The 14,803-nt window shown below is 41.2% G+C and overlaps 6 protein-coding genes across 6 annotated transcripts; 3 read left to right on the top strand and 3 right to left on the bottom strand.

Moving 5' to 3' along the window:
- Positions 1–8,936: 8,936 nt before the first annotated feature.
- On the bottom strand, positions 8,937–9,305 carry LOC26526294. Its single transcript, XM_015157290.2, has 2 exons — positions 9,188–9,305; positions 8,937–9,129 (listed from the first exon to the last, which is right to left on the bottom strand). The coding sequence occupies exons 1-2, from the start codon at positions 9,252–9,254 to the stop codon at positions 9,005–9,007; spliced, it is 192 nt and encodes a 63-aa protein (XP_015012776.1). The 5' UTR covers positions 9,255–9,305; the 3' UTR covers positions 8,937–9,004.
- An 883-nt stretch (positions 9,306–10,188) lies between these two features.
- LOC6547088 (immune-induced peptide 23) lies at positions 10,189–10,746 on the bottom strand. Its single transcript, XM_001974624.3, has 2 exons — positions 10,656–10,746; positions 10,189–10,593 (listed from the first exon to the last, which is right to left on the bottom strand). Exons 1-2 carry the CDS (start codon positions 10,711–10,713, stop codon positions 10,298–10,300), a joined length of 354 nt encoding a protein of 117 aa, XP_001974660.1. The 5' UTR covers positions 10,714–10,746; the 3' UTR covers positions 10,189–10,297.
- A 325-nt stretch (positions 10,747–11,071) lies between these two features.
- On the top strand, positions 11,072–11,491 carry LOC6547089 (immune-induced peptide 1). The gene is made up of 2 exons (XM_026980994.1): positions 11,072–11,197; positions 11,260–11,491. The coding sequence occupies exons 1-2, from the start codon at positions 11,140–11,142 to the stop codon at positions 11,337–11,339; spliced, it is 138 nt and encodes a 45-aa protein (XP_026836795.1). The 5' UTR covers positions 11,072–11,139; the 3' UTR covers positions 11,340–11,491.
- A 174-nt stretch (positions 11,492–11,665) lies between these two features.
- Positions 11,666–12,102, top strand: LOC6547020 (immune-induced peptide 1). The gene is made up of 2 exons (XM_001974626.3): positions 11,666–11,823; positions 11,888–12,102. Exons 1-2 carry the CDS (start codon positions 11,766–11,768, stop codon positions 11,965–11,967), a joined length of 138 nt encoding a protein of 45 aa, XP_001974662.1. The 5' UTR covers positions 11,666–11,765; the 3' UTR covers positions 11,968–12,102.
- Positions 12,103–12,104: 2 nt separating this feature from the next.
- Positions 12,105–12,772, bottom strand: LOC6547021 (immune-induced peptide 23). The gene is made up of 2 exons (XM_001974627.3): positions 12,612–12,772; positions 12,105–12,554 (listed from the first exon to the last, which is right to left on the bottom strand). The coding sequence occupies exons 1-2, from the start codon at positions 12,667–12,669 to the stop codon at positions 12,139–12,141; spliced, it is 474 nt and encodes a 157-aa protein (XP_001974663.1). The 5' UTR covers positions 12,670–12,772; the 3' UTR covers positions 12,105–12,138.
- An 844-nt stretch (positions 12,773–13,616) lies between these two features.
- LOC6547022 (immune-induced peptide 2) lies at positions 13,617–14,039 on the top strand. The gene is made up of 2 exons (XM_001974628.3): positions 13,617–13,754; positions 13,818–14,039. Exons 1-2 carry the CDS (start codon positions 13,697–13,699, stop codon positions 13,895–13,897), a joined length of 138 nt encoding a protein of 45 aa, XP_001974664.1. The 5' UTR covers positions 13,617–13,696; the 3' UTR covers positions 13,898–14,039.
- Positions 14,040–14,803: the final 764 nt, after the last annotated feature.

Raw genomic sequence — 14,803 nt, 5'->3', positions numbered from 1 at the left:
TTTGACAGTGGTAATTCTCGCCTTCCTGTGCCACCGGCTTATTATTATGATGATGGGCAAGAAATATCCTCGCTGTGCATACATATATATACATACATACATATGTATACATTTACATATATAGGGAGCATTGGGAGCAGAGCATGGGCATTTTCAATTCGTCATCAGCATTTTGAAAGTTGCCTTTGGCAGTCGTCGAAGCAAAAGGCAAATAAATTCAACTTTGCCTAAGTTTCTGATCAGGAGCGCATAGTTTAAGCTGGTGCACGTCTATTTGTTCAAGTATTTGGGTAATTAGGCTCTCTATTGCATTTATACATATTTAATTAGCAAGGTGAGCAACATTCGAAAAAAGTGTTGCATATTTATAGGCGTGCTGCGTAATAAAATTACAGTCGTCTTTTAGGAGCCCTGTGCATTATTCCCTTTTGCCCAATGATTTCAAACTAACGTGTAATCCTTAAAATCTCTTCAAATTACATATGATAGCAATGATTTTGTTAGTAACAAATAGTAATAATAATTATGGCAAACAGCTTCGTTTAAATCCAGCCCTGTTTCATAATATTTTCATCCTTTTTCAGGGGAGCGAAAAGTGCTTCGACGCTTTCGCTGGCATTTCCTTTGCCGGAAAACTTGTTTGTGCTCCTGCAACCAAATATACTTGGGCAAAGTGTTTGCTCCTTGTTTTTCCATTGGCATTCGTGCACGCTCTCTCAATTTTATTGCTGTGATTGTGATTTCTAGTTGGATTTGACTATGCACGCACACTCACATCGAAGGCATTTGGGGAATTGATATCCTTGTGCGCTTTTTGCAAGAGTTCAAATATTTTTCATTTTATTTGCTGACACACAAACACAAGGAAGTTCAGGAAGTGGGCGCCGACATGGGGGAGTGGCACTCAGGGGGGAGTGTGTGCGGGAAGGACACGCACGTCCTGGGCCCAAGGGTGCTCAGGCAAACAACATTTGTCAATGCTGGCAATATTTCACTCCGGAATGGTCCGTTGCCAGTGGATGCCCTCAGTTTACGGCTCAGTGCCTGGCCAAAGGACGAGAGGACCTCAAAAAGCCTCACAAATCCTGCTACACTTGCGGGCAGAAAATGTTGCCTACTTGGCACTATTACGATATTAAGTTCGTAGCCAATTAAATAATAATTATTATTTTAGTGGGCATTTTGTCCCCTTAATATAATAACAAATAAATATTTCAAGCCGCACTTTTTAACAAAATAACATTGGCATTTTGCTGCCAGTCACTGTAGATCTAAAGGCACATGTGTGTGTTGCCTGCCGAAATGAAAATAATCCCCAAGGGGCGTTTGTTTGTGTGCGTTGCTGGCCAAAAATGTTGCACATCGATTGAGCCATACATTCTCGTAAATGCATACATACATACATATGTATATCCTGCCGGCCGCACCGAGCAAATTATGTAATTATGTGCGTTGAAAAGTTGGGCAAATAAATAGAATTCGAATGGGAATGCTAATGAAGCCATTATTATTTTATGCGCTATTTAAACAGGACCGCCTCGCAACGCCACCGTCCCCCCGCCCCGCCAAGGACACCACTGTATGAATAATAAAGGGGCGCCACTTCAGCTGGCGGATAAATAAATATTAATGCCAACATGTTCGGGACAAAAACTCATCCTTGAGCCGGTCACTGGGCGGACGGGTGGAAATGTTGAAAATGTGGAAAGCGAAATGAGAAGCGTTGCGCTCTGTGATTTTGACAGTGCCCATTCCCCGTTTTTGCCACATTTTGTTGCAAAATATGATTTCATTGTGCTCAAATTGAATTAAATTCTTGGAGTGTGACGTGCACACCCTCGAATTTTCCCCCGCTGGAAAACCCCCTCCGAAAATTCCCAGCTGCCACGACTCTATCTGCATCGCTCTATCTCTGTTCTTTTTTTCCTCTTTTTTTTTGGCCGCTGTCTCTTTCTGCTCGGGTATTTTCCTTTTGGTAGCTTTCTGAACGGAAGCGGATATTTTCAACGCGCCATTGTTATTTTTTGAGTGCGGGAAATTGTTCGCCCCAGCTTTTCTTCTCGTCCTTTGCCCCTTCCCCTCGCTGCTCCCTTTCTCCGGGTGAAAGCAAACGAAGCGAGGGACCGACCAAAGCGTCGTCCTTTTTGCTGGCGCTACTTTCTCCCTCTCTTTCACTCGCCACATTGCTGTCTCTTTCCTTTTATCTGTGCTTGCATTGGGAGAAATTTGGAATGCCCATAAAACCATAAAATATATGGATTGTTTTCAGTATGGCAGATGGTTGTTAAATATTTATTATCAATATGTTTTTCATTGCAAGTCCAAATTTTTTAATTTAAAAAAATGCTGAATTAGTGATTAATGCTTTTATATGTATGTATATGGTGTCAAATTAAATTTTTCAAACTAAATTTAAGTAAAATACTTTTCTTTCGACTTACTTAAGTGTGGAAAAGGTCTTATTCATGTTTGAAGCCTAGAATTTCGCACCGTGTGCGTCTCTCATCCGCTTCATGCTTATCATTGTGTTGAGCTTCATCGTCCTTTTGCCCCGCCCCTCCGGCCACTGCCCCCCGCCCTCGGCCCGCCGAACGCCGCCCCCTGCTGCCACGCCTTGTCGACAGCTTTGTTTGTGTTGTAAATATAATTTTACGACTCTGCCTCTGTCAGACTCGACTTTCCCTCCAGCGACTGTCAGTCATTTCGTCAGTTGGTCTGTCCTTTGGATGGGTTTCCCAACCACCCGGCCATCGCACCACCCACCCACGCACCCACTCGGCCACCCAACCACCCATATCCACCCCTGGCTTTCCCTTTGCCCTTCATCAACTGTCGCTGCTTTTTGTCTGTCGCTTTTTCTCCCCCACTTAACATTTTATTAAGCGAAAATGCTTGTGCCGTAAAATGTGCGCTTACATGTTTGCCCGCCCACCAGCGCCGCCCCTCTTTTCCCATTTTCCCATTTTCCCGCCTTCCCCCCGCTTTTCTCGCTTCTCCCCCTTTCCACCCCGCTCCTCGTCATTCTCGGGCACGCACCCTTGGGCTGCTCTGCCGCAGTCATCGTCGTCATTTTCATTTCCTGTGGTCGTATTTATGCTTTTTATTTGAATTGATTTTATTTCGTTGCCTTTTCCATTTTCCATGTGGCGTGAGCCCGGCTTATCCTTGTCTTCCCCCCCGCCCCTCATCACCCCTAATGGTGTGGGTGACTGCGGGGTTGTAAGTGCGATTGTGTGTGTGTGTGTGTGTGTCGTGTAGTTAATACGTTGATTTCATTTTTATTTTTATGATCCCTTTGCCACTTTAATGTTAATTTTATGACACTGATGTTGATGATGCTCAAAACTGGCGCAAACTAAGGGCTTGACACCGGCTATAAATACTTGTACTGGTTGAAGGGCGATACATTGGGCTGTATAGGAGAATATCCATCAGATACTTGTCCAAATACAGATTTTATTTAGGGTTTAAGCATCAACTATAACAAGAGCTTTTACTAATATCTACAAAACCGGAACATGCTCGAATTCGGGCTTGTACTTTAACTGATTGAAAATGGATATACATATGTATTAAATATATCCATGTATATCTCTTCATGTTGGCTTATCCGTGTAAGTGGCTACACTTATTTTGACATTTGTAGTAAATTGTAGCCTTGCATTCCATTCGTCGTGTGCGAGAGTTACTGGAAATGGTCTGCTCAAATTTACACATCCGATACAATAATTTTCCCACCTCATCCCCGAGCCTGATGGCAGTGGACACGCTAGTTGTGACTGGCCTAATTGCCGCTTCGCTTTTCACGGCCAACAGCTCGGCGGTCTTGGGGCTTGGGGCTTGGGGCTGATGGCTTGGGGCAACACGTTAATGGCCAGGCGTACGCATAAAATCAACAATTACATGGCACAAAGCAGACCACAAGTTCTGTGGCAGGCAGACGCACCGACTTGCCAACTTGCCACATCATGACAGGCTTATGGCCAACGGAGCGACGCTAATTTTCTACGGTGGCATGGGGCAGGGGGAGAGCTGAAACAGGAGGGGGTAGCACCACTTAGTGTAGAAAACACGCTGCTGGCTACTGATTGGCCACACAGAGATGGCAACGTGATAGGTTGGGCCAGCAACTTCTAGTTTGAGTAAAGTATCTCTATCTTAAACACTGCGAAAATTAAGCTTCCCTTTGTATTGTTTACCAACTCGAGGAGCTAGCCATATACATATATATTCTAAATTAAGTTATCAGACTGTGACAGTCTTAAGAAAGTCAAGTTTGGGCATTATGGGTAGCAGTCCTTGAATGGCTTTCTCAAATTGAATTAAATTGGAATCAAAAGGAGCGACAGCATTCACCAAATAAATAGTCTTGAAAGGGAAATCACTATATTTCATAAAAGAAATTTCTTCACAATGGCTTTTCCATGAAATATAAACCACCCCGTGCGTAAGTTGCCGCTTGAGCCACCCCCATTTCGTTTGTGCCACCCAGTGAGCCACTGGGAAAAGGTGGCTCTCAGTGGGTCCAGGGCAAACTATCAAAGTTAACGTCAACTTGAGCTGAAAACTTTTGGGCAGTTTTGCATTGTTTTATAATCAACTTGCACATAATTTATATGCACGAAAGTTGGTCAGAGCCACAGTCGGTTTGTCAGTTTGTCGGTTTGTCTGTTTGTCGGTTTGTCTGATAAAAGGCAACCACAATGAGCAAAGGTTAACCAAGACACACAGGAGCGGCATACCCACCCGCCGCATACCCACGCATTGTGTTGTAAAACTAATCTCAACAAATTATCTTTCTAGCATTCAGACTTTTGTGCACTGCCTACTCTGGGGGATGGGTGAAAGTCGCAGAGAAATTTGGAACTTTCGCAGGCAGTGGGGAAAGTTTTCGGTGCAGAAAGTTGATGCGATTATGATTTTCAATTTTCAGCAGTCAACGCCGAAAAGCGAGAATGGACATCATAAAGTCCTGCCGACGTCGTTGGTGGTGGGGCAAAGTGGAAGCGAGGGAAATGTGGAAACGAGGGAAATGTGGAAATGCCAGCCGAACAAACACAGCCACAGGGCAGATGAAAGAGAGCAGAGCGAGATACACAAAATGTGATAGATGGATAATGTCCTGGCGGGGCGCTTTGTGCGAAGGGCAAGTGCGGGGGGAGTCCTCTGCTTGCGGCCACCGACAATAAATTGAGTTTTGCCCATCCAAGTCCAAGACCAAGTCCGGCCCAAAAAGCAGCAGCTGTTCCACTCCCAAACTCCCGTGCTCCCGAACAGTAGCTGCAAATCCCCAGCTCAGTTATAACATTTATCGTTGTGCAAACTGCCAGCAGCAGCCGTAGAAGTTGTCCGTTCCAAGGGATAAGGATGCACACAATGTCGGAGGAAAGTCCACCCATGTGGATACACGGCGAGAAGTTCAGCAGCTCTAGTTCCGTAAATGTATATAGTTCCATAAAATACGACTCGTGATAATTAAATCACTATGACTACGTTCTAGTAATGTGAGACTTGTCAGCTAAAAGTCTCGTGTAAAGGGAAAATATATTTGTTTTCAGTGTCTGTGTTTTAGTGTTCAAATAAAAGGCGTCACTGCACAGTGGCTGACAGAGAGGAAGGATTGAAGAGGATAGGTAATGAAAATGAAATGCTAAGTACAGTGGATGTTTCCCTGCTTAATATTAAATAAATTAAATGTGCTTGAATAACACTAATTGGTGTAATCATTACTAGAAATGATTATAATACTATTTACAAGACACTTCAGCTTTCAACGATTTTATAAAGTCTCTATCCAGTTCATTGTTGCATTCGCAATCCTCAGTGTCTTTTAAAGGTAATAGTAATTTTGGTAAAATTAAAAAAAAAAACTTGCAACTCAGCTGATCCGTTTATGCCACCGTGCTTGTCCACACATTTTGTATGTCTATTCCGGTTTCACGAGTCGAAATAAAAACCATTTTGTTCACATATTTCGTTTGATTTATACCAAAACTGCACGCTTTGTGTGCCTTTTTTGCGTTCTTGTTGTCTGTGTCGAAAAAATCACATCTCGTGCGGCTCGTTTATTTTCCATTCCTGTTCAAATTATATTGTTGGCCAACAAAAGCAAGCCTGTTGGCATACTCGTTGATTTCAGCTTCAATCCTGTTTTGTTTGACTGACAGCGACACCAGCCACATACCAGCAGACCCGTCCCCAGGTCCCCAGAATCCGACCCAAGGGAACCCATCCAACCATCCAAGCATCCAACCATCCAACCATCCAAGCATCCGACCATCAACATTAACGCGCTCCGCTGCCGCTCACCCATAATCCTTTCAATTTTTAAATCATTTTTTATTCCGACCTTTCCCGTTTGCCTTTTTTGCGACCCTTTTATGCAGTCGTCGTGCCTCGACCCTTGCCGCAAATATTTATGAAATGAATACGCTCGCATTCCCGGCGCTACTCTGATTGATGCCCACTGATGATGGTCAATGAGCAAGGAGGAGCGGGAGCGAAGGGTTCGCTGGACAGGCGGTTGGGTGGAGGAATGGAGGGATGGATGGATGGCTGGCTGGCTGGCTGGGATGGGTCGGAATCACTTTGGCAGCTGAACCAATCGACCGGCATCGTCTAACGACAATGACATGTTTATCCAGGCGGCATTCCAAGCCGATCATTTACACCTTTGCATCCCCATTCGCAATTTCATCAATTACAGCATTTAATCAACTCGTTAAGCCAGCTCCAACGAGCACAAGCCCTCAGTGCGCCACCTGTCGATAACCTAAGGGTACGGGACACTGAGCGAAATAATTGATGCTGAAGAATATATACAAGTGCGTTTAACAACTAAAGATAGATATGAGAAGTTTAAAATCAGCTTACCTATAATAAATACGTTTCTTAACAGTTTCTTAGCTTAAATTTGCTTTGGTTTGTAATTTGCTTATACTTGTAGATTAAAATGAATAATAAACAAAACCTTTTTCCCATGAAATCTGTCTATTGATAGAGCCTGGAAATAGATTGTATTTTACAATAATACTATGCCATGTGCGAATAAGCGAATATGCAATAACAAATTAAATACTATGTGTATTACTAAGGAACTTTCAGCTAGTTTTCTCTCACTGCAGCAGCCTGCTGAGCAGTGGGGGAGTTTGGGGGCGTGGTTCGAGTCGGTGAGGTAATTACGAAAATGAAATCAGTCCGGGGTAAGCTGCATAATGCAGGCGCCCGAGGGCGGTGGGCCTGCAAAATTGAATGACCAGTTGATCGGCCTTGGGGCGGGGGGCGGTGGTGGTGTTGGTGGGCTGCCTCGGGGGCGTGGCCGGGCAATTGTTTTCCGACCCCCTTCAGTGGTATTGCTGGCCACATGTCCTGCTCCTCGAAACGGCCGAAAAGTTTGGGGGCACATTGTGTGTTTGACAAAATTTGATTGCATATTTGGTTTCTCTGTCGATTTTCCCAAGGGTAGCAAGTTCGATGTGCGTAATTAGGTTGCAATGACATTTGCCGGAATAAATGGGAAAATGGTGTTTCGTTGGTAGAGGTAAACTACGTAAGAGCATTTTATTGCATATTATCTTTTTCTTTAACCCACACGTAAAAGTTGTTCAGTGCAATTATCCTGGGGTTTACGATATTGAATATTTTCGCTACTGTTTCGTATTGACCCGAAAATTCCATTGCACACAGAAGAATGTTGAGGGGATATCAACAATGGTACAAAGTACAAAGAACTAAACAAACATTTATTATTTTACATTTTAATTGCATAGTAATATTTATATAATACGTTTTACTGGCATTCTTCACCAACCGCTCAGTATAATTATGGAAAAAGTCATGATGGAAATACGAATAAAGTGCAAAGCCACTTTCATTCGGTGGGCTTATATAAAAAATGATTAAAATAAAGGAATGAAAAGGCGGACGGAGAATTTGTATGTGCAACTGTGCGTATACGCAATGTGGCGTCGGCAAGCGAAACGAATTGAATGTAATTATTAAAAATTGAGTCCTTATCGGCTGCACACTTGAAAAATTCAATTAAATTCTTAATACCTCGAATACGAAATTAATCAAAGTTCCAGCACAAAGAAGTTCATATTACACACAAAGGGAGTGGCAAAAATCTATCAAGTGTTTGATTCCTTTCATGCACCACTTGATATTGTTTTTCACCATTTTCTTTCCAGCCAAAACTCAATTTCCGCTGAATTAAATCAAAGACTAGAAGGACGACGAGTTTTTGTGCGCGATAAAAAAAATCGTTTGCCGCTAACAACGGCCGAGGCAAATAAAAATCAAATTTAAAGCTTTGAGAAGCCCCTCAGAAAACGGCGACTTCCACCTCAAAAACCAGGCCGAAAAAGTCGGTTAGGGATTGGATTGTTTGCCCCGCCCACACCACTCACACACAACTAAATGTCGCAATTTTACGAGTCAATATAAAGGTGCCTGGGGAGTCATTTACAGGCGCACAGCGGTTTGCCTTCGCTCGGTTTTCTTTGGCAATAAAACATCTCACAAAGGACACGGGTCACAGGACACGCGGAAATGCCTTTGCCTTTGCCGCAAGGAAAACGAGAAAAACACGTGTTCGACTCGGCGGCATGGCTCCGGGTAAAGCCAAATATGATGGCAATTTTTATGCCTTTTTGTTGAAATATTTCCACCAATGAGGCATAAAACAGAAGCCAAAACGGAACCTTCCTCGGCCCCAGGAATGATTTACGATCCAGTCTTGAGTTTACGACAAATTTACGAGAACATTGCAATTTGGCTATTATTAATTTAGTACACTGAAGTTAAACCTGTAACGAAGAACAATGCCTTAAGCTGCTCTCTTTCCATTTCAAAGGATATTTTTGACACACAAAGCGCTGGCACTTTAGCATAATGGTTATTTCTTTTATTTTATGCGCACAAGTTAATACTTAATATTATATATATATTTTTTTTAATTATTATGGCAAGTTTGAGGTAACTTTAGATGTGACTCATGCAACATTTACCATCTTCGAGTAAATTTGATTGACAAATGCGCCGAGTTTTTGGTGGCGCGTGCTGTGCAGCCATAGCAGTTTCCATGAACTATAATGTCGCCATTTCGAATGGTAATCCTGGGTATTGTTCCTAAAATAGAAGCATTTATTGTAAGGGATATTCGGCAGGATAAAGTTATAGAACTTACGGGCATATCCAAATTCGACGAGGGAAATGAGCGCCAGTAGCGGAACCAAAATCGAAAACCACTTCATCGCTGCGACAATTGAGGCGATTCAATGACTGTGATCGCTCAACTGCAGCTCGATTTATACAGCTGTATCTCTTTATCTCGACGGTGAGTAACACTGGAGCAACAGAAAATACCCTAGAATATTTTATAAATCCCTGGGTTTTCCACAAGCCCCGCTCTTGATAACCTATCCCACTCAACTGGGCGTGTGGCTCGGATGCACTGCAGCTCAAAAGCTTCTGCTAGCCAGCTTTGCTTTTTAAGTAGTACGTGTACTTAAATACATGTACTAATAGTTATAGTTGTGATGAGAGCTGCGGAAAAACAAGTGATGGCGTTGGGGGGAAAATACTTCAGATATCCACTGCATATTATTTTCACGTTGTGTAATAATCATGTGTAAATCTATTACTTTTTACAGTTTCTTCTCAAAATGGTGTATATAATTTATGTAAATATTTTTGGAGAATTTTATTTTAATTGGTAACTGAAAAGAATTTTCAGTGCAGGTTAGTAGTCAATTATTGTCGAATACCGCAAGTATTAAATAAATTCTGGCAGTAAGTATGTGAACAAACAAAACTTTTTTCCCGACCAATAATTATTGCTTGCATACAAATATTATGCATATGAACTATTTAAATAATAATAAAATAATAAATTTAATAAAATTGCATCATATATTTAATAAGAACGGGTTTAAACGAGGGTCTTTGTGATTTTATAATTGATTTATCATTTTTTGCCTTGATTTCTTTAGCATAATAAAGTTTTATTTATAAATTATTGATGCTTAAATAGATTAAAAGTTCAAAAATCAGTTATACAATAACGTTGCTCATCGTTTTTAATGGAAATCTAACTAAAACTATATCCCTAGATAAGAAGCAGGATAAAAACGTTCAGAAAGCCATAACAAAATACTCCAACAAGATAACTAAAGAAATTTTATAAAATAATGTGACCAACGAAAGTTAACACTTGCGAATTTATTAAAGAGTGGTCAGTAATGCCGGAAAAATAAAAAATGCGAGGTATTTTATGTTCTGAACACTGTTTAATTGCTTAATCACCACCTCCGCTGATGCTGCAGCCCACGCAATCCTTATTGTGAAGGTAAGTGCCACCAGGCAGGCGACCACTGTAGCCATCCGGATACTGGGAGCCACCGCCTCGTCCGCCGCCAGACGCAGGTCGCCGGACTGGAGAGCCCAGAGCTCCTGGATAAGCGTCGGGCGAATTGATATAGACCGTTCCCTGGCCCGGCCTACCCGTCCTGTAGGATTGGCCACCGACCACAACGTTTTCCGCCACCGGAGGACTGCAATCCTGGCATACTCCGCCGATAATCACATCTCCGGCTGCGGAGTAATGAAATAATAAGTGAAATTGTGGCGGTGAGAGGTGCCCATCTGATTCCTACCTGTGGCCTGGAAAGCCAGGACAGCGACAATTGCAAAGGACACAATCAGGCACCTCATTCTCAATCTAGCTGCTAGACGAATCTGCTCGAGACACATGAAAAGCGAGAGCTTTTAAGCATTCTCGTTTGCTTTGTTGTGGAAACCAGAATGCAGTGGAGGCACAATCAAGGGTGGACAGGTGCGGGATTCGCCCCAGAAACCAGTTCAATTTACAGATAACTCTTGGCAGGGCTTTTCCAGAAGTCCCTACTTTGTTTATTGCTAGCTAAATATAGAACAAAAACGCCATTTAACTCGATTCGATTAGCGATTAAATTTTTGTGTTTTCCCAAATGCATGGCTTATCACTGAATTTGCGTGGCTTTCTTATCCGACGCTCAACTATTTAAGACCGGGTCCCACCAGGCGAGATCATCAGTTCATCCCAGTCGATTGCCCAGTGCATTCAGTATCCAAAACCGGAGAAACCAATCCAGAATCAATATGAAATTCTTCTCAGTCGTCACCGTCTTTGTGCTCGGTCTGCTGGCTGTGGCCAATGGTGAGTAAAACTACTCCATTTTAGGGATATAATTATTTAACTAATAAATTCTTGTTTGTCAGCTGTTCCACTGTCGCCCGATCCAGGAAACGTGATCATCAACGGTGACTGCAAGGTTTGCAATGTACACGGGGGCAAGTAGGAAGCTTCCTGTCCAAGGATTAAGAAACCTTCGCACTTAAACATAATAGTTGTAACCATTTAAGCTGAAATTCTGCATAGCATTTAGAATGCCAATCAAAGAAATACATGAAAGGAGAGGAATTAACTTCCTTTCACACTAAAAAAAACCAAGAGGAGCTTTATTTTATTCTAGTTACTAGTTTTAACGAAAAAGATGAAACTGAACTGCGATAAGCTGTTAAAAATGCTGTTCTACAGAATAATGCATAGGTAATAGATTATTATTGTCATTGTCAATGCTCTCATCTCCTATTTTACTTGGTTACTCTGAGATCCGATAATCGGCTATATAAGAAATGGTTCCGTAAATCGAGAGCATCAGTAGTAGATGATCGCTTGTCCGGTGCGCAGCTCATAAAACCGGATCTATTAATTGAAAATCAGTATGAGATTCTTTACATTCGTCACCGTATTTGTGCTCGGTGTACTGGCGTTGGCCAAAGGTGTGTAGAACCTTAAAAAATCAATTAGTTGATCCTTTTAATAAGTAATCATTTGATTTTAAAGCTGTGCCGCTGTCACCGGATCCAGGAAATGTAATCATCAATGGCGATTGTTTAAAATGCAATGTTCGCGGTGGCAAATAGTCAAGACTTTGCCCTAATAATGCTATTGTAATTAAATAAGCCCTAGAATGTAAAAAGCCTTTTTCCAGTTGAAATAAAATAGCAAAAAGTTCATGGAGTCCTGGATTCTATGGATGTATATAATTTGCCACAGTATATAGTATTTGTTATTATTTCAAGAATTTATTGACTTTATCCACGAATATTACATCCGACGCAGTCACTGTTGCGCACCAGAGTTCCGCCGGGATAGCCACTGGAATCGATGGTGGTTATGCCAGATCCTGCCCAGCCTCCCCCTCCACCTCCACCCCTTCCGCCAGATCCGCCCAAATCGATGTACTGACCACCGCGCAGTTGGCGTTTGGAACGCCTGCCAATGTACTGAGTTCCTCCAGCCGATTGATGCAGGGACCAGCCGCCGGCCAGATCATCATCATCATCCTCTTCCCAGGACGAGCGACCGCGGGCTGGAGGTGACCTGGAACTGGGCTTGGCTGTGGTCCTTCCTCTACCTCCTTTTCCAGTTGAGGGCTTGCGGGTGGTGGTGGTAGTCGTTTGATCATGAGAGCAGTTCACGCACTTGCCGTTGATGGACACCTTGCCAGCTGGAAAGAAAATAGCTTATTATACTCAGGGTAAAACCTCTTGGCCTTCAAACCGACCGTGGACAAAGGCCAACGTGGCCAAGAACAATAGCGCCAATAGCGTCAGGCTCTTCATTATGCGGCTCTCTAAGCTGATCGATCACCGTCACCCTCTTATATAGCCGACCGATTAGCTCAGATCCGTAATCTATATATAATGTATACAACTTGAAAACCGATCTGGCTGCAATAGAATATACCTTTGTTTTAAAACAAAGCTGAACTATTGACTGTTGCCTGAATAAAAGATTAAAGGAAATAGGTGCCTTTCAAAGTAGATCTATAAATTATCACATTTTTCAAATCAATAAAGTCGACTACCTGTCAATAAAATAACAGAGCCGCTGATGCAATTTTAATTCAAGTATTTAACCATATATTTATAGCCCCTGCTATATTTAATTTCACCAACAACTTCTATAAAATATTTACAAAGAGATATGAATGATTGATAAAAAGTTAACTTTTCACCTTTCAAGTTCAACTATTATTTAGAAACAAATTCAATTAAAGTTTAATGAACTCGTTTTTTTATTTAAGTGTATAGCTGTTAATTTAATTTGTAGCACGTGCAAAGTTTGTATTCAAGCCGGTTTGAATTTCTATATCGAAATATATGCAAAATATTATTATTGTTTGATTTAATTTTTGCTATTTCCAGATGCAAAATTATATAACAACAAGTTTGATTTGCAAACTTACTCAGTACGTTGAAAGAAAGGTAAGTAGAACTGCAACTATTTGAATACTTCCAAGAACTTCAATGGTTTTCACTTGAACTTTGCTGCAATATTTGCTACTTACTAGCAGTTACACATAACACACACCTTTTTGCATCCCATAAACACCGAACTGGAATTTCCAGATTTAAATACGCAAAACAAGGTGCTATTGAGCGCTGAACCTTCTGTGTTTTTTCCCAAGCGCCTCCGATTCAATGGGGGTTATCAGAAGCCTCCGCCCCACTATTGCACATGTGCTGCTCCAAGATCCGAGGCTGAGCTATATAAGATCAAGTGAAACCGGCCAAGAGCATCAGTTGAATCCAATCAATTGCCTGCGCATTTAGCATCCAAAACCACAACAACCAGCCCAGAATCAATATGAAGTTCTTCTCCGTCGCCACCGTTTTCGTGCTCGGTCTGCTGGCTGTGGCCAACGGTTAGTAAAACTATATTTTACTGCTGTTTGATTAGTTAATTAATTATTCATTTTATTCCTCAGCTGTGCCCCTGTCGCCCGAACCAGGAAATGTGGTGATCAACGGCGACTGCAAGTACTGCAATGTGCACGGTGGAAAGTAGGAAAGTGCTCGGCAAAAACTCGAAGAAGGGCCAAACTTACCTCAAATCCAAAACACAATATTTATACTATCACTCGTGTACTAAAATGAAAACTAGTAGTAAAAAACATTGCCTATTACAAATAAAATGAAGGAAAACTAAACTATTTTCGCATTTTACTTTTATTCAGCTACTTAAATGAAATGATAATTAGCAAATGAAATCAAAAAAATTTCAATAAAAACAAAACCAAAATATATACAATTCGATTTGTTATATATTTAGTTTTTTATCAAAACATTAGACAGAGGGGGCACTAATAAATACAAAATAAATAAAACTAATAAATTTAAAATATTATCTTTAAATAATGCAGTGGACTTGCATTATTACTTATAAATTACTTATCCGCACTGTTGCACGCAAGTCAACCTATTCGTTACTTATTTGTATCACCAATATCACTAATATCATTATAATAACTTAATAATAATAATATAATAATTATAATTTCATTTAAAAGTTACAAATAATTATTCTAAAATATTATTTTGCAACCCAAAGTAAGCTTCAAAAAAGGATACTTTTGAAGAAAACTGATATATACATATCTCAGACAATCTGGCGAACAATTCCTTTCGCTGTTACCAATAGCTTGAAAAGAAAAGGTTAAATTAAGCACCATTATAAGCTAAGCACATTAGTTGAACATACTATTATTTAATAAAATCTGCAAATATGCTGTGCCTTTGTTCCTAAGAAGTAAAATAAAAGCACATAAGTATAAAGTGCAAAAGTAATTGTTTTTAAAACTGATTAAATAAGGAACAGCTTTTCTGTGGAATTTCGTTGGGGACTTGTTTGAAAAAAGCTATGACCCTCCGCCAACCCAGGCCAGACTCTTCCCAAGTACCTTGGTTACCCCTT

This window comes from Drosophila erecta, unplaced genomic scaffold (genome assembly GCF_003286155.1).
Source record: "Drosophila erecta strain 14021-0224.00,06,07 unplaced genomic scaffold, DereRS2 tig00000092-arrow-pilon, whole genome shotgun sequence".
Lineage (NCBI taxonomy): Eukaryota > Metazoa > Arthropoda > Insecta > Diptera > Drosophilidae > Drosophila > Drosophila erecta.
This window is presented reverse-complemented; position numbering and strand designations above follow the sequence as displayed.

Excerpts from the sequence above, each read along its gene's own strand:
- LOC6547021 (XM_001974627.3), bottom strand. The coding sequence starts at position 12,669 with ATGAAGAGCCTGACGCTATTGGCGCTATTGTTCTTGGCCACGTTGGCC. Across the intron at positions 12,555-12,611 it reads CACGTTGGCCTTTGTCCACG|CTGGCAAGGTGTCCATCAAC; the intron begins GTCGGTTTGAAG and ends TTTTCTTTCCAG.
- LOC6547088 (XM_001974624.3), bottom strand. The coding sequence starts at position 10,713 with ATGAGGTGCCTGATTGTGTCCTTTGCAATTGTCGCTGTCCTGGCTTTC. Across the intron at positions 10,594-10,655 it reads CCTGGCTTTCCAGGCCACAG|CCGGAGATGTGATTATCGGC; the intron begins GTAGGAATCAGA and ends ATTACTCCGCAG.
- LOC6547089 (XM_026980994.1), top strand. The coding sequence starts at position 11,140 with ATGAAATTCTTCTCAGTCGTCACCGTCTTTGTGCTCGGTCTGCTGGCT. Across the intron at positions 11,198-11,259 it reads TCTGCTGGCTGTGGCCAATG|CTGTTCCACTGTCGCCCGAT; the intron begins GTGAGTAAAACT and ends CTTGTTTGTCAG.
- LOC6547022 (XM_001974628.3), top strand. The coding sequence starts at position 13,697 with ATGAAGTTCTTCTCCGTCGCCACCGTTTTCGTGCTCGGTCTGCTGGCT. Across the intron at positions 13,755-13,817 it reads TCTGCTGGCTGTGGCCAACG|CTGTGCCCCTGTCGCCCGAA; the intron begins GTTAGTAAAACT and ends TTTATTCCTCAG.
- LOC26526294 (XM_015157290.2), bottom strand. The coding sequence starts at position 9,254 with ATGAAGTGGTTTTCGATTTTGGTTCCGCTACTGGCGCTCATTTCCCTC. Across the intron at positions 9,130-9,187 it reads CGTCGAATTTGGATATGCCC|GAACAATACCCAGGATTACC; the intron begins GTAAGTTCTATA and ends CTTCTATTTTAG.
- LOC6547020 (XM_001974626.3), top strand. The coding sequence starts at position 11,766 with ATGAGATTCTTTACATTCGTCACCGTATTTGTGCTCGGTGTACTGGCG. Across the intron at positions 11,824-11,887 it reads TGTACTGGCGTTGGCCAAAG|CTGTGCCGCTGTCACCGGAT; the intron begins GTGTGTAGAACC and ends TTGATTTTAAAG.